General features: G+C 42.2%; 2 protein-coding genes across 3 annotated transcripts in view; one reads left to right on the forward strand and one right to left on the reverse strand.

The window, feature by feature from the left end:
• The window catches only part of CA12 (carbonic anhydrase 12), a 46453-nt gene extending 40952 nt beyond the window's left edge, over nt 1-5501 (forward strand). Inside the window, exons 9-10 of the mRNA XM_077828708.1 lie at nt 3616-3700; nt 5417-5501. Coding sequence (XP_077684834.1) covers nt 3616-3700; nt 5417-5501 — 170 coding nt within the window. The remainder of the gene's footprint in view (nt 1-3615; nt 3701-5416) is intronic.
• The window catches only part of APH1B (aph-1B gamma-secretase subunit), a 106985-nt gene that overhangs the window by 64199 nt on the left and 24119 nt on the right, over nt 1-18667 (reverse strand). Inside the window, exon 7 of one of the 2 annotated variants that reach the window (XM_077829236.1) lies at nt 15082-17883. The exons of the other annotated variant lie outside the window; for it this stretch is intronic. Coding sequence (XP_077685362.1) covers nt 17435-17883 — 449 coding nt within the window. The 3' untranslated portion in view covers nt 15082-17434. Of the gene's footprint in view, nt 1-15081; nt 17884-18667 lie in introns of those variants that run through there. 2 annotated transcript variants of the gene reach the window in all.

Below are 18667 nucleotides of genomic sequence, written 5' to 3' on the forward strand. Positions count from 1 at the left end.
AAAGGCCTTTTTCAACTACTTTTCCTATTTCTTAGACTCTGTCCCCATATCTGATTAAATATTATTCTGTCCTCCTGTATACATGGTCTCCTTTGATTAAAGCCATGGAGTCACTACGGTATATAGCCACAGTAAAGTAAAGACCCATTTTTCCCTTTGTCAACTGAAGAACACAGGGATCTTCAATCCAGTCAAAGAGGCTCCTATTTCAGATTCCTTAGGACAGAAAAGTGGTAGTCAGTCTCTCTCATCTGCCTGATTTAATGTGCCTGACAGATACAGAACTGTTCAAAGAGACATGCTTCATGCCCATGTGCTATAGATTTAAATCAAACATACAAACACTGCCTGGGAATACTTGCTCTTAGATCCCTTGGAAGACTAGTCCACAGTCTAATGGAAGAGATGGAAGTCCAGTATTGATATATTTAAAACTGGAATAAACTCTAGCAGATATGCTGTAAGGGAAACCTTTACTGGCACGGGTGGCCTGAATAAATTGGTAAATCAGTGCTTATTCTAAGCCCTTCCTGTCATGCAGCAATCCCTTCCTAAAGAGGCTTGTTACGGGCAGAGAGGGAAGTTGCTGGGGAAGAATAAAGGCCAAGCTTCCTAGTCATATAAACAACCTTATCCCACATTTGCTGAGGTTCACCAATGTATCAAATTTTTAGTTCAAGCCTCAATTAAGTAGGTGGAAATTAAACAAGACATGTAAGCCTATCTATGTTGGAATATATAGTGCAACAGTCTATCCAACGACACTCAATTTCGCTGCTGCCTTTGAGTTTGGGGTAGAATGAGGATTTTATACTATTCCCTTGACCATGTCACCATTAGCACTTTCACAGGCTAATGTTACAGAAGAGCAATATCCCAATACACTGCAATTATGATTACAAATACTCCAGTATTACAAAGCCCGCTTTACCCAAAATAGACAAGTAGTGACCAGTGAGTTTACCAGACCATCATAAATACTAAAACCAACCTCTCACAGATAGATCTAAGCCAGTGCTAGCTGTATATATAATACAATGAAGAAAACAAGTCAAATGCCTGCAAACAGAGGTCTACTATACAAGCTGTTTTACTCAAATGTCAGGAAGTAACTGTCCAAGTTTTGCACATATTGCCACCCCTCACTATTCGGCAACAAAGTAATTGTTCTAGAGTTTTAATCTGTGCCCTGCAGGGCAAACGTGCCTTTTAAAAAATTACTAAACTGTTAAAGAGAAGTAATTTATGCATTTTATTGTATTTTTATATAATAAAGAGGCAAAGAGAAGGAAAAACTTTGATGTTTCCTTTACTTCAGTGTTAGGAATCCTGACTTCCCTCTCTTTTGGGGTGTGTGTGGGTGTCTTTCGAGGACCTGGCTCATTACTATACAGGAAACTGAGACATGAGATGCAACTCTGCCAGCCACCAATTGAGGGAATATTGAGTCTTAATCCTCAGCATTCCCTCTCCTCTTACTTGAGGGTTGGGAGAGATTAGCTCAGGTTTCAACTTCCTGTGACAGGTCAGATTTCTTTGATGTTATGCTGAACACAGGTAATTCTTGCCATCATAGGCCATTCTGCCTCCTTAGCTATTTCTGATGCTGTGCTATAATAGGACAAAGGAACTCGAAGTCAGACCAATGCACTTCCTACTGTCTCATGCTTCAGAAGATCAGATGATTAGCGGTAGCATACAATTGTATATAGTAGGAGTTTATGCCTTTTTCTTGAAGTTTCCAGAATTAGTCACTGTCAGACAATGAATAACTGGTGCGCTCCAGTATGTCTGTCTGTGATCCACTCCAAACCTCTGTTCTGGCCAAACAATGTGCAAAGATTTTAAGGTATCTAGGAAGCAGCAATTGCAATACTAACTTTAAAATTTCTCAGATAGCAGTGCTTTAAGTGACAGGCAATCTGCAGGGTCTGTCTTAAAAGTCACACATTAAAAATGTCTACAAGACTAGTAGCCAAGCAGCACCATTTTACCAAGAAACAAAAAGTTATGAGGAAAATACCTGATCTATATTTCTTTAATACTCATTTCCAGTGTAACCTTAGTGATTAACCTTTCACTTTTTCCCTCCCTGCCCCCTTCATTTTGTCAAGATTCAGTACCTGGTGGACTGAGCACGGGTATGTTGTTGGATTGCTAACAGCATATATACACAACAGTGATCTTTGTGATTCAGACTGATTGAGCTTCTCTTTCTATGCCATTTTCCATTTCTGTCTTAAAGTGACCTTTCAATATCTAGTGTACCTTTTTGCTGTAAGTCCTGCCCTATGGTTAACACTAAATTATATTGAATTATAATACATGATTTAACTAACCTAAAACAAATCAAATAATATACTTTTTACCCATAATCTCCAAGTGCTTTACAAAATGGTGTAAGCATTGTTGTTACCATCTAACAGGGAACATGAAGTGACTTGCCCAAAAATCACACAGAGTCAGTGTCAAAGCCAGGAATAGAGTTTAGGTTTCCTGTCTCCCAGTCCATCCAAACAACCAAATAATTTAGCTCCTGTTTGTAAGCAACATTTCCTTTAAAGACATTCCGAATATGTACCCCACAGTACATCCTGCTGTTCTCACACCAGGAACAGTCTCTGGGGTTACTAGGACAATGAACCAAAAAACCAACAACCCTGCAAGAGCACTGTTAACATATGCATCTTTATGCCAGTTGAGAGCAGCATGATGCAGAGCCTTTTACAACCACTTGTGCCAAGAGCAGGAACAAACTTCATTTTGGAAGGTGGAAGAGATGGTGGGGAAGTGCATAGGGATGTGTTTTTATCAGGCAGCCACAGTAGAGCAAAACCTTATTGTGCACATCCATGACTCCAATAGCAGCAGGCCTACAGAGAAGCCTTTCTGATTTCCAAAGAGGCAAGAATAGAGACAGCCATCTCTTGTTGAGCATAAGGGATACAAGGTGGGATTATTGTGCTGTTTTCATGGAGTGCAGAAATGCATGTCAAGCCAGCGTTTGGCCCTTTTTTGATGATGATTAAACTCACCCCAATTATTTACAAATATCAAATCTGCAGAATCTCAAGCTTGAGAGGGATATCCAACGCATCATCTCCGAAGTGCTTACAGACATGAACTAATGATACTTTTTAAATGTTATATTAATATAATGATTTAATCCTCCACCTCCTTTAACCTTTGTAGCAACACCTGAAAATAATATTCTCAATTACAAAACACACCACCTGCAGCAAGGACTACATTCAGCTGTGTTCTTTGGTCATGGAAAGAGAGCAGGAATTAGTTTGGCATTCTCTCTCATTTGGGTCTGATTCTTGAATTTTGCCTGTACTGAACAGAGATGTTAACTGACAGCAGGCATAAAGAACCCCGATCCTGTAAGCTGCTCCATGACTCCTGTGCCAATTGAGTGCTCCTTGGGGCTCTGGGTGAATATAGACGTATGCCTGTGTGGATCCGATTTCAGGATGGGGTCTTCAGATTTGCATCTTTTGAGAAGTCTACCTAGTAAAGGAATAAGTTTGCCATTTTACTTCCTTAAGTAACTTTGTACATGAAATAAAGAAAGAAAGAAAACAAACCTGTGCATTTTCCTCCTTTTCCTAGGTGTTGTACTTTCAGTTGTGTTAGCCAGTGTTCTTGGAGTTATCATCATGCTTACAGTAGCCTTTTGGCTGCTTAGGAAGAAGAGGTAAGAGATTTTGCTGTCCCACCTTTGTTTGTTTAAACATGGTAAATATGTTGATTCTCCTCTATGACTAGTGGACCTAAGCAGATGAAACCCATTTCATAGAAAACAGAGAATAAATATGAACTCAAGCTGGTGTACCGGAGATGACTTTTGTCCCAATGTACCTGTCCCTCTACCCTAACCCCTACAGAGGTGCTCAGTTTTTTGCCAAAATACCTCAGCAATGCTCACATTAAACCCCCTGTCAAGGTTCCTTGCCCACTCTGAACTCTACGGTACAGATGTGGGACCTGCATGAAAAACCCCCTAAGCTTATTTTTACCAGCTTAGGTTAAAACTTCCCCAAGGTAAAAACTATTTTACCTTTTGCCCTTGGACTTTATTGCTGCCACCACCAAGCGTCTAACAAATATATAACAGGGAAAGAGCCTGCTTGGAAACATCTTTCCCCCCAAAATCCTCCCAAACCCTACACCCCCTTTCCTGGGGAAGGCTTGATAAAAATCCTCACCAATTTGCATAGGTGAACACAGACCCAAACCCTTGGATCTTAAGAACAATGAAAAAGCAATCAGGTTCTTAAAAGAGAAATTTAAGTAAAGAAAAAGTAAAAGAATCACCTCTGTAAAATCAGGATGGTAAATACCTTACAGGGTAATCAGATTCAAGACAGAGAATCCCTCTAGGCAAAACCTTAAGTTACAAAAAGACACAAAAACAGGAATATACATTCCATTCAGCACAGCTTATTTTATCCACCATTTAAACAAAACAGAATCTAAACGCATATCTAGCTAGATTGCTTACTAAGTTCTAAGACTCCATTCCTTTTCTGTTCCCGGCAAAAGCATCACACAGACAGAGAGAACCTTTGCTTCTCCACCCCACCTCCCACCCCCAGCTTTGAAAGTATCTTGTCTCCTCATTGGTCATTTTTGTCAGGTGCCAGCAAGGTTATCCTAGCTTCTTAACCCTTTACAGGTGAAAGGGTTTTTCCTCTGGCCAGGAGGGATTTAAAGTTGTTTACCCTTCCCTTTATATTTATGACAGCCCCAAAGATAAGGAGTTCAGAAATGAGGAAAAGTCTTGTAGCATGCGTCTATGGAGAGTGGACTGAAATGCTTTCGGTCCTGGATAGCTCCAGGGAGCAGAGGCTAGGGAATGAGCTCCTACCTTTCTGGGGTGGACAGCTGGCTAGATGATGTGCTCTCTCCCAGCATTTGCCATCTCTCACCTCCCTCTATTTGTTCTTTCCCTGATCCCATTTCTGTTGCTTAAAATTTACCTGCTTTTAGCTGCTCTCTGAATCTGCTGCTGTGCATATGCAGTTGGAAAGGAAGTCAGACTAGAAGAGAGTGGAGTTTTAGAATAAATCCCTACCACAGGAAGGGTTATGTCAATTAGGGGACGGAGTCCTATATGATATATATTGAGAGCACTTGGTTTTTATAGCAATCAGTCTGCGTTAGTTCTGGAGGAGAGACCAAGGTTGCTTATTTCCCCTTTGCCAACTCAAAGTTTTTCCTTGTAATGAACACTAGCTTTGTACGATGCATAAACTGTTATCCCTACATATTTTTAAGTACTGGCCCCAGTGAGTGGTGCAAAGTGCACTAGTACTGAAAGAATTACCCCATACCCTGAAAAATAACGTGTTTTAAATAGTCATGGATGCTTTTACAATTTCACTTTGCTAATATAATTATTTTGTTATAGTTGCAAAAAGGAACGAGAAGACAACAGAAGAGTCATCTACAAGCCAGCCATTGACAAAGAGGATGACAACACCTCTAAAGTATGAATTCCTACTCTGCCACAGAACTCTCTTTTCATTCATGGCATCGAGAGAAGTTTGCCTTGGGCAACATGTTTCCTGTCTCCAGCCAGTTATAAGCGTTGGATGCACCTTTAAAACAAAGCAGCCAAAACACTCTGTGGTAGTCCTTGCCCACCTGAACCAAACCAGTTTTCTCTCAAGCATGAAAAGCAGTCACTGAGAACTTTTTTGTTTTTGTGTCAAATATTACAAAATGTCACGGACCTGAAGAAAGGACCAAAAACTTCACACCTGCTAAAGTTTGTCCTAAATTACCTGGTGCAAGCAATCTAATCAAATGCTTGTCTATTTGCACAAGAGCTTGGAGAGATGTAATCAGCCAGTATTCTGGCTAGACTTGAGGGCCAAATATCTCACTATACTATGTTCATAGAACCTTAGAAATGCAGGGCAGGAAGGGACCTTGAGAAATTCATGTTGGCTGCATGTTGGGCCTTTTTAATATATTAATTAATCAATCATAAACTTGAGCTTTATGGGCTATTCATGCCACATTTCCCACAAAACACTGAAGTCTAAAGATATTCATTAATCGGTTATCACTACTGTATGGGATTGCCTATATCCACTTCCCTGCTAAAAAAAATCAAATTGGGTGCTTCTCCAACAGTGGGCGCTTTAGCGTAGACCAGGTGCCAGTGTGTCTCCTAGACCTGCTAGTGTAGGTCAGCTAGTGGCATTTTAACCACATGGTTGAGACGATAGTTGCTAATTGCAGTGGACAGTCTTCCGTGCTAGCACAGCCATTGGTGGAGCTGCAACAGTGGGAAATATTAGGGGGAAGAGGCTAGCATAGCTATAACGAGAGCCTCTTGAGCAGTCAGTGGTGTTTGAACCTAGAACCTCCAGTGCTAGACACATATGTCTCTCTACTACTTGAGCTAAAGACTCCTAAGCTAGGTGCTATATAAGACTCATTACCTGTTACGTGTGTCAATTGCTAAAGGGTGATGAAAATGATACTCCCCTTGTGTGATTTCCATAGATATAATCTAAACCCTTCCTCACATTTTATTGTGCTAATTTTATTTAAAATGTATGCCTGAATAGTGGGGAGATAATGCAATTACTACTTTTAATCAGTCTGCTTTCCATTATAATCATGAAGCTGATTATTTTGATTGTATGAAATGAGTATTGACTAATACTCAGCGTGTATTATTAGATTGCATAGTAGATGGCTTTGATGAATTAGTTGTCTGAATTTAGCAATTTAATTATTAGAAGAGAAAATGAATTTAATTAGAATTATCATCTCAGATCTCATAAAATGAGTACACAGAGTTTTCACTGGCTCCAGCATTATTTCCATTATCCATCTTCAAAAGTGTTCAACATGGACTAACTCTGCTTCCATTGAAGACAATGGGAGATTTATCATTGACTTCAGTGGGAACAAAATCAAGCTAATCTCAATCTCCATATATAGGGAATCCCTCTGGAACCTGTATTGCTGAAACTTCAGGTGTAACACTAGGGTAACATCTCAGCAATTTGAAATGCTCATGCATGACTTGCCAGACAGGAACTCAGTCATAGTGGAGATGGGTCTGAAACACAATCCCAGATCTGAACGCCAATGAACACTGGGGAAGTTCTGATCTGAACTTTGGAGCTTGGACCCATTTCCCTTCTGAGTAGCTCAAGCGTACGCTACTGTTGGCATATAGAACGGAAGAATTAGCACTGGGAAGGAGGACAGTTAGTAATAGCATAATTACGAAGAATATGATATGTTTGAACTTTCAAATTGAGCACACTGATATAAGTTATGCAGTTAATAGTCTGACTGGTATCATCATCATCCTTCCCCTTTTCCCTATTAACTGGTATGGGGAAATTAGTTTTTGTCATTTCCCCCTACTGCTACTCACACCTTCTTGTCAACTGTTTGAAATGGGCCACCCTCATTACCACTTTAAAAGTGATTTTTCCTCCCTTGGTATTCTACTGTTAATTGAATTGTCTCGTTAGCACTGACCCCCCCCACTTGGTAAGGCAACTCCCATCTTTTCATGGACTGTGTATATAAACCTGCTACTATATTTTCCACTCCATGCATCTGATGAAGTGGGTTTTAGCCCACGAAAACTTATGCCCAAATAAATTTGTTAGTCTCTAAAGTGCCACCAGGACTCCTTGTTGTTTTTCCATGAAAGTTAAGTTACAAATACTGTACTTGGTAACCAAGACCCCGCATTCCAGTTATAATCCTGGATTTTCATTTAAATTGCAAGGAGTCCGGTGGCACCTTAAAGACTAACAGATTTATTTGGGCATAAGCTTTCGTGGGTAAAAAACCACTTCTTCAGATGCATTTAAATTTCATTACTTTTAATTTTGGTGTTTGGTGTTCTGTAAAGTAGAATATTGCTTTAAATTGCTCAGACTTTCAGACAAGAAAGTCATATAATTTTGCTAATCATTGTCCTGGATTTTTTTTAAATGGATAAGTAAAAGAGATCCTGAGCTGTAATCTAACCCATTGTGCCTCTCTGGCACAGGAAAAAAAGTGAGAAAGCACATAGGCCTTCCTAGTTGAGGATTATATTACTGTCATTTACAGTAAGGCTCCTTTACACCACTCTGGCAAGGTAAAGGAGCTTTAACTGACTAAGAATGGGAACAATTAATGAACATTAGCAGCTTGCCTGTTTGTTACATTTCTGCTCTGCCTCAGGGACAGAGCCTGCTTCACACAGCCCTACGCCTCAAGCCCAGGATGCAGCAACAGCGAGGAGAGGGACAGAGTGAATCTCTCTCTCTCACTCATTCACAAATAGGCAGGCAGCCAGCCTCACCCCCTTAATGTCTCTCCATGGACCCATTCATGCCTAGTCTCTCCCACCCCCCCTCAGGTGATCTGCTCTCTGCTGCTGCCTGCTCCCAGCAGATGTGCCCGGGCTGCCGTAAAAGGGCATGTGTTTCCCACAGATTTCTTTGCTCCCCCATTTTTCTGCAAGGGAACCAAGAAATCTGCGGAAGGTATGAATTCTGCGCCCCCTGCCAGGCACAGAATTCCCCCAGGAGTAACTACTTAGACCAGTGATACTCAGACTGCGGCTCACGAGCCACAAGTGGCTCATTAATGAGTCTCTCTGCTGCACATGATATTAAAACACTGTGATTTAATTAACAACCAATCAGGATACTTTTACTATGCTATTAACCAATTAAGTTATCAACTTGCACTAAGTTATTAAGTTATTTGCTGTGAGAATATATATTATATACACACACAATAAATATTTCCCCACCATACTGTTTAAAAATGACTAGTACTATAGTAAATGAAACAATGAATTCACACTACTGTGGCTCTTTTGGGTAATGCTGATAGCTAATTTGGCTTGTGAACCACTGAAGCCTCTGTATCACTGACTTAGACTATGTCTACACTACAGCTTATGTTGGCATAATTTATATTGCTCAGGGTGTAAATAAACGCTGGCATTGACGCTCATATACACACTGCTACGTCGGCAGGAGAGCTTCTCCTGCCAACATAGCTTCTGCCATTCATGGAAGTGGGGGTTTTATGCCAATGGGAGAGCTCTCCCTCGTCGGCACAGAATGTCTTCACCAGATTCGCTGCAGTGGCATCGCTGTATTGGTACAGCTGCCTCGCTGCAGCGCTGTACATATAGACATGGCCTTAGAGAGTAAAAACAAGTAATAGCTGACTGAAGCTCATTTGAGTTACTACATCTAAAGCTTCAGCTCCAATTAATGCCAAAGGGCTCAGCTCAGCAATAAACATTCACCCACACCACATCATTTTCCAATTAAGTTTAATCATCTAATTTCTCTGGAGTCAAAATATTTACAGGCTTCTAACAAATCAGCAAATATAAAAGACAAAATAATTACTATGAATCACCTCCTGAAGCTGTTGTTTTTAAAAAATAAACAACAGGTTTCCCTCAGTAGCTATATATATGCGCTTAGGATTTTAAATACTGAAATGAATATTTATCTCTCTAAACGTTTATTTGTCCAATACTTCCACTTACAAAGCAATTGGTGATGAAGATTAAACCCAAAGTTTTCAGTTCAGATGAATTGACCGCATAACAGAAATTTAGAAGATGGATAAAATACAAGGGAAAAGCCAAACTGTAAATAAGGAAAGCATATGGTCGATGGATAATGTATGAAGAAAAAAATTACTTATTAGAAATTTTAGGGCAATATAAAGCGTGCATAGACACTGAGCTACTGGCCCTAAAACCAATCCAAATATATTCTCAAGTAAATAGGATGTCAACAAAAAATGTGTGAAAAGAACATGTTGCATAAATTCGGTTAATTTTGCAGTATGAAGAGAGCCTAAAACACTTTTACGACATCGAGGCTTGTATTCCACAAAGGTTAACTGATAGACAAAAGACTTTGTATCGAACCTCTGAGAAGAGACGCTTCTAATTCACTTTAACAATAAAATCCTAAATTATACTGAGCGGTGACCAAGTCATTGGCATCCTAGATGATGATCACCAAACATTAAAACTGAATCCAGTGCAACTGATGCCGCAAGCAACTGTGTAACAGACCATCGGGAAAACTGGATGAAAGGAGTGTGGAACAAATCCAGACAAGTAAATATTTGGTCCATGGGCATTTCATAAGATGATATGATTAGGGTGACCATATTTCCCTATGCTGAATATGGGACACCTGGTAAAATTACTCATATTCAAGCGAGTTCAACGGCAAACAATCAGAACTATGCAGTACAAACATTCAAATTAACATCAAGTTGACTAACCCGTTAAAAAGAAATCCTGCGTAGTTGGATATTCATTGTGCACCAGGGCCCAGAGAACCTGACAGCAGGGGCTTCAGCGAACCCAGCCAGAGAGGTGGCTCGGCAGGGGAGGGTGCCTAGGGGACGGAGCAGCCCCGCACTCCCTGAGACAGGGCCCATGGAGGCAGGTGAAGAGGGTGCTAAGCCCCTGCCCTAGGGCTGCTGTGGAACTGAAGATTCGGGGCATGAACAGGCTGGAAATCGCTTCCCTGCCCCCACCACTCCAGAGCTTAGCTGTGGGGTGGGGAGGCTTCCCTGTGCCAGCACTGTGCCCTGGGCTAGAGGGTCTTGGGCTTTCCCAGGATGCTGGCCCAGCCAGAGGCAGTAGGGAAAGGAAGGAGCCTGCCGGCCAGGCTGCTGGTGAGCTGAGTGTGCCGCCCAGGGGCTGGTTCTCCGCACAGAGCTGGGAGTGGGACACGCCCCACCGGGGAGGGATATGGAGGAGCAGCGGGGCTGCAGGGGTGAAGCAGGGAGAGGACAGAGAGGGGGAACACATAAAAGGCTGATGGGTGGGCAGCACAGGCGACATGTAACTGGCCACTACCTGGCACCTGCCCACACTCACCAGCCACCACAGCTCACTGTGCGCAGCCAGTACCAGCTGGAAATGGGACAGGGCTGGGGCCCTGCTGGCCAAGAGCAGGCATGCAACGTGGGCTGCACTGACAGACCAGCAGGGGGAGTGGCTGGCCCCATGCGCTGCATCTTCGCCCCACCACCAGTCTTGCACACCCACGCCCATTGGCAGCCACTGTACCCCTCCTCCTCCCGCCGCTGGTGGGCAGGCAGCTGGCAAGCAGGGATCTGGCTAGAAGCAGGACCCGCCAGTACTGGGGCATGGCGGGGAAGACAGAAAATACGGGTCAGTTTGCCCATTTTTAAAAAAAAGTCGAGACATGTGCAGGAGGGCCTAAATACGGGATGGTCCCTTTAAAAATGGGACATCTGTTCACCCTAGTTATGATGATCAATTCTCTCATGGAGCACTATGATAGAAATCTAAAACCAGAGAGTTGCTGCATTTTATCTGACACTTAAAAAGGAGCAAATGTAAGGGTTAAAATAGAATAGAAACCTTAAGGATAGTGGCCAATATACAACCAGATTAACACGTGTATTGCATGTAATTAAATATTTTGTGATATGCATATGAATATTAAAATTATGAATAAAACTTTTCCTTTTAAGAATGAGCAGAAAGTGGACGGTAATTTTAAGTATAAAATGGAGCAGGAGGAAACTTACTCCATAGCACTTCTTCTCGCACATGGCTTCTGAATTAGATAGTGAGTAAGTGATGTAGACACTCTACCATGGCAATATCATCTGGAGACATTAAGTGCATTCATCCACTATCACGACGATAAAGAGGGAATCCATAACTGTTTGTTCTTGAGCTCTACAGCGGCATCCCATGCATGTTACTTGAATTACAGTGAATACACTGATTTAGTATGTGGAAGACAGATTTCCTCCTGTTTACACTTTATAATTCCTTTTCTTGAGCACACAGTTCCAAAGAAGGCCACGTAGCTAATCAAGTTCTAGCCAACAGACTTATCCTTTGATGCCCACACAAGTTGAAAATATCATTTAGATCACTCCCCTTCAACCCCCACTCCCCAGCTCCTTTTATAAAACATTTAAATCCTATTTAGCTCTTTGGAATCTTGATCAGTCTCAGAATTTGTACTAATTTATACAAATAAATGTTTTCTTACTTACATAAATGTTGATACTAGCAAAATAAGGGAAGTGACATTTAAATACGTGATATGATGTGCTGCAGCAAATAACCACACAATGTACCAAATTAAGTCCATTACTGGTGTAGGTACTTCTACTAATTCATTCATTTTCAAACATTAACTTCATTAACCACACAAACAGAATCTGGATGATTTCTAGTGCAAACACAGGTTGAGAAATTCTATTGAAGGTCATCTACATGCAGTTGATCCTGAATGAATTATAAACTGTTTGAAAAAGTTTCTTAGTTCTCCAACTCACTTTCTACAGCTGACATTTAAAAACAAAAACACAAAACAATTCAAATTCCAGTGCCTCCTTCACTTCCCTGAATTACGGAAGTATGTATGGCCCTTGATAGCAAATGACAGTGCTGCTTAATTATAGCCTTGGCCCCAAGTTTTCCAAAGCCTAAGCAAAACAACTTGTGTGGTCCACCAAGCTCACACCCTGCCTCACAGCTTTCCTTCCCATACTCCCATCTGTCTCAAGACTTAGACTGTGCTAACCACCTCCTTCACCCTTGCTGAGTCACCACAATCACTGGTAAAATCCTAAATGGACCAAGAAACCAGGTTGTGCAGCCAAAGTACAATTTTCTACCTGAAAGCGTAACAGAGACGGCAATTAAGTATTTGAGCGTATGATGGGGTGAGCCCACTAGAGCTAGCCAGACAGAACTATAGCTAGGGAATTTAGAATGAGGAGCTACTAAACAAGGCCCCCTGAGACTGCTGCTAATTAATTATTACAGTTTAGCTACAAACATGACTTCAACCACTTGGTAAGATAGGCTAATATCCCAGAATCTCCACTAGCAACCACCTAGTGTTTAAAATATTCTCTGGCGTCTTGAACGCTAATGAAATCATGTAAGCATTAGCACTGCTGTATTGTTTTGGGTGGATCTGAAAAAATATCTGCTGACAACTGAGTCTAAGTAATTAAATTAAAAATCTCTACCAGGTGTTTGTCCTATTCTTGAGAAAACAGGCTCGATGGAAGATACAGGCAGTGTGTCCAGCGAACAGGGTATTGTACTAAGAAACTGAAACTTGGATTCTATTCCTGTCTCTACCACCAACTCATTGTGTGATCCTGGAATTATCGCTGCAGTTTGCCCATCTGTTCAAAAGGGATCATTATAATGACCTTCCTTTGTAGACCACTAAGATCTACAGAAAGGAAAGTGTTATGTAAAAGCTAAATTAAAGACTGTCAACTCAGAATATAGGTTTTCCACATTAGTTTCTAAACAAAACAGGAAGAGGCGGGCGCCAAAGAATGCAATCCACAAAAACCAGCACGCTAGGTAGGGAGCTGCCTAAGCTAGCCAATCATTTTAAAGTTTTTATCCACAGTGGAACAGTCATTGAGCCAGAGAGAGAGAGACTGACTGAAGTCCTGAGGTTAAGTCACCCACCTGGGAAGTGATGGACCCCAGGTCCAGTCCCTCTGCTCCAATCACTCTTTCATTATTTATACAAAGTGGAACAACTTCAACAGAAAAGACTGAAGTGTTCCACATTAGAATATCCCATAACTAAGTGCTTAGAGCGCCTCTCCTGAGATGTGGGATACTCTAGTTCAAATCCTTTCTCCCTCTGCATAAGAAGGGGAATTGAACCTGGGTCTCTCACTACCCAGGCAAGTGCTCTAACCACTGATCTAATAGTCATAAAGTATGCGGCAGTGACACCATCACTGGATTTTGAATGGGACTCTGAACACCCTACCGAATTGGGCCATGCATGTGACTAAGGGCTTGTCTACACTGGCACTTTACAGCACTGCAACTTTCTCACTCAGGGGTGTGAAAAAACACCCCCCTGAGCACAGCAAGTTTCAGCGCTGTAAAGCGCCAGTGTAGACAGTGCACCAGCGCTGGGAGCTATGCCCCTCGTGGAGGTGGGTTTTTTAGAGCGCTGGGAGACCTCTCTCCCAGCGCTGTGCCGGGACCACACAAGCCATGATAAAGCGCTGCCACAGCAGCACTTTAACGTTGCCAGTGTAGACTAGCCCTTAGGCTGCTCAATGCCTATCTTCCCTTGCTTTGTAAATCTCTTTGGAGCTCAGGCAGGGAGATAGGGCATATGCAGTGCACCTCTCTCTATGCATCCAGATGCCCGAGGAGGAAACATAGGCATCTAGGAAACTTTCACCCTGAAAACTTAGGCACCAAGTTTAGGGGACTACAGAGTTTGGCAGGAATTTTGTGGATTGCAGTGGAGCCAAACCAGGATTTAGGTGCCTAAATCCCAGACTTAGGCACGTAAGTACCTTTGTGGATCCCACCCAATATTTCTAGTTTGCACGTAGCAGCCTTCCTAGGAGTTGCCTGGATTCTTCTGCAAAGATAATAGTCTTAGATGAGCAGAGAAACTCTGGATATATTGTACTGCTCATGCATCTGAGCCCTCCAAAACCCAAATGGAAAACAGACAATTAAAATATGTGCAACACTCAAACTGAGGTGCAGACCAAATGTAAACATGTAACAATGCAGCATTACATTAACATATATAAAGTTTTCTAAAGCCTTAATATGAGTCACCATTGCTAACAATTTTCAGTAACCAAACAATCACCACTAGGTTTCCAAAAAGCCAGTTTAATTTAGTCTAAAATGAGTGTGATACTTTTACCAAGTTTAGGTGTGACACTCAAAACTTATCAAGTTATCTCCTCTCCTCCTTTCAATATTTGTATTGATCCCAGTGCCGTCCAATTCTCATGCGTTATACTTATCATAATTTTGTTGTACTGTAAAAAATCTGACACACTAATTAAAAACAAAAACAAAAAAAACGCCCACAAAACTAGCACCAATCCTATACCAATTATTCCCCCATTTCTCTTCTGGATCATTCATTCTCTCTACTGACACATTAACAATTAACACATAACAGTTTCACAGTTGTTCTGCCAATTAAAGGTTGCAAGTGAGGAAATAAAATAGGACCAAAGGCAAATCAAATCTCCTTTTTATTTCTCTTTGATAAATGCCGATGCTTAAATAAGAGTGCTGTCACAGTATTACATTTTAAGATCAACATGACTTTGTAGTTCAGTATTGTTAAATGGCACAACACTTTACAGTTAACAAAGAGACATTTTAACTGCTCGAGTCCAAAGTTAAAATATGTTTACACATATATAAATATAATAGCAAAAATAAAACCTACCCTCAAATAAAACAAAAATATTTCATTACTGTGATAAAATCTTACCATATTACTAATCTACTGTGCTATAGGATCCTGAGTCAAAGTGCCCCTAGTATCACAAATGTATTGTGCTGATATAGCACACCAGTTATTACAGCTATTCAAGCTGCTTGCCACTGTGTGTCTTGGTGCCCTACAAGGATGTACTAGTTTGTCACTTTAACATGCTTACATTTCAGACTATCAAAATATAATTCAGAAAGGAATAAATGATAAATAAATTAAACTCACAAAACTGCAGATAAATCTTAATTCACTAAATATTTTGTTTGTTTTAAACCAAGTAAACCAAAGGAACCCAGTATATACTGAAATGTTGCTTTTGCGATACTTATGCTAAAAAAATCATTACTGCAAACACCTTATTAGACCCAGGTCTGAATGTAGAGTCTAACCCATTCCCATTTATGTTAACCATTTTATATTATACTGTAATGATACAGTAGATATACATGTGGGAAACAGACTCAGCAGCATTCATTTCATGTAAAAAAAATGAGTATCGATTTGAGGTGCCTTACTCCTGCTCTACTTCATTGTTTACGTAAAACTTTTAACCACTCTGGAAGAAGTTTATTAAAATAGCAGCTATGTGGTTTTCTTCAGTGAGAACTAATTCCAGGGTATCCCCTCAGAGTTTATATAACAGAGATGAGAGGCAATGTACTGTAACTTAGTTTCAACTGGTAGCCTTATAACAAAAAGCCTCAAAAGGACAGCTATATTAAACAGTATGTGTATTGGATTTGTTAAACTTTTTACCTTGTCTTCAGAAATCTAGCAGCATAAAGGCACAACATACCTTTCAAGACTAATGCCCATCTGCACTACAAAGCTAGGTCGACATATGCTGCATTAGGTCGAGTTAATAATGTATGTGTCTACACTACCGAGTCCCTTCTGCTGACCTAAAGGGCTTGTAAAGTCAACTTCTGTACTCCACCTCTGCGAGAGGCGTAGCGCTTCAGTCGACATCCACGTGTCGACATGGGGATAGTGCAGACACTGTGCTGTGGCCTCCAGGTGGTGTCCCACAGTGCTCCGCTGTGACTGCTCTGGAGAGCACTTTCAGCCAGTACACAGGAAACAACCGCCCCACTAGTAAAGCCCCGGGAACTTTTGAATTTTCATTTCCTGTTTGATCAGCATGGAGAGCTAGCCAGCACAGCTGACAATGGATGCTCGAGGCCACAAACGCGCTCCAGCATGGAGCACACAGGAGGCAGTGGATCTTATTGCTGTCTGCGGAGAAGAGTCTGTGCAGGCGGCGCTTCGAACCAGCAGAAGAAACGCTAACATCTATGCCAAAAATCGCACAGGCATGGGGAAGAAGGGCTATACCAGAGACACACAGCAGTGCCGCATGAAAATAAAGGAGCTTCGGCAAGCGTACCAGAAGACAAGGGAGATGAACAGTCGCTCTGGTTCTGAGCCATAGACATGCGGCTTTGATGATGAGCTGCGTGCGATTCTAGGTGGCAACCCCACCACTACCCCAAAACGCTCCGTGGATACCTCCACCACGGTAGGACACTTTCCCGCGTCACTCAGGTATTAACTCTTCTGGCATCATTGTGGCACACAGCATTGCAGCATAAGGACCAGGTCTGTACCCAGTGCTTGCAGCATCTGCTCCCTTTCCGCTTTTGTTACCCTCAGGAAAGGGATATCGCTTATGATCACCTAGGAGGTTTTAAATGCTAGCCCTTAAACCGCAAGCAATTCGATAAGTAATCTGCCCCATTTGGTGAATTCTGGGTCACACAACCACACTTTCCCATGAGTGCCCTGTTGTGTGCTTGGAAGGGATCACCGTGTATTACAGCCAGCATTTAAAAAGGGGAGGAGTGCGACCCTTCCTGTTTGTCTCACTTCCACCCCAACCCAGTGCCGCTTTTGTAACAATCAAACTATTTGTGGGTCTTTACACTCGTGCCTGTCCTCAAGCACCATCCAGGTTGCTATGGGAAAGGGCGCTGTGCTGAGGTTCCAACCATTGATTCCAAGTATGTCTTAACAAAAGCTGCAGCACAAGACCTCTCACCCATGCCTTGTGGCCTTACTCACCATGGCTGTAGCAGCAAACCGACTCTTGCAGTAACCAGCGATTCTCCTTAAGTTGTGACTTGCAGGGAAGTGCATTGAGGGGGTGTTTCTTTTATAAAAAGATTTAACCTTGCACCAGAAACAATGTATGCACTGTCAGTGCTACCCTCGTGCTTTGTATTCTTTGTAGCTGAAACCTTGTCCATAAGCGCATCCTCCACGCAGAGACTTTCCCAAATTAGAAGGCAGAAAAAGAAGACTTGGGAGGACATGTTCAATGAGTTAATGCCTCTGAGAGTGACAAGACAGAGCTCAGCACATGGAGGATTGCACTGTTGGAGAGCCTGCACAATGACCACAAGGACAGAAGAGCAGGCAGGGAAGATGAGCGTGACAGGCACGATGAGATGGTGCCGATTATGAGGGAGCAAACAGAAACCTTGAGGCGTCTGGCTGAGGTTCAAGAAAGGCAGCTGGACACTAGAGTCCTGCTGCAGCCTATGGTGAACCTGCTGCCATCGTCGCCAAGTTCCACATCCTCCTCTCCCAGACGTCCTAGGATGCGGGGTGGGGGAGGGGAGGGGCGGAGGGAAAGGAAGTCCGGTATCCCTTGCACTCAACTCCAGGGGAAGATACAAGGACCAGAAGGCGCCCATTCCCACACTTTTGATGGTTACTGCAGTGCAATTGTAAGCAAGCTGTCCTTGTTTTTCCCCACAGCCCCATGTTATCAGCCCTTTTGCCCCAGGTTATCTTACTTTTCTTTGCTGTCTCTCAGTGTTTGTGAGCATAATAAAAATCAATGGATTGAGGAGAAAAGGCTCTTTACTCATTCAGCACACAGCGGTTAGCACAGTTGTAGTTTACAGGGGAGTACATGCAATGAACGGGACAGCTAGGTAAGTAACATCAAACATAAGTGTCACATTACTGTGGGTCATCGATGAAACTAGTTTTCAAAGCCTCTTGGAGATGCAGTGTGCCTCGATGTGCTCTTCTTATTGTCCTGGTGTCTGGCTGCTCAAAATTGGCTGCCAAGCAATCTGCCTCCACCACCGCCATTCCGCCGGAAACTTTTCTCCCTTTGTTTCACAGATATTACGGAGCACACAGCAACAACAATGGGGATATTGCTTTCACTGAGGTCTAACCTAGTAAGCAACCTATGCCAGCGGGCTTTTAAACGTCCAAAGGCACATTCTACCACCATTCTGCACTTGCTCAGCCTATGGTTGAACCACTCCTTACTGCTGTCCAGGTTGCCTGTGTACGGCTTCATGAGCCTTGGGAGCAAGGGGTAG

Source organism: Eretmochelys imbricata, chromosome 10 (genome assembly GCF_965152235.1).
Source record: "Eretmochelys imbricata isolate rEreImb1 chromosome 10, rEreImb1.hap1, whole genome shotgun sequence".
Taxonomy (NCBI): domain Eukaryota; kingdom Metazoa; phylum Chordata; order Testudines; family Cheloniidae; genus Eretmochelys; species Eretmochelys imbricata.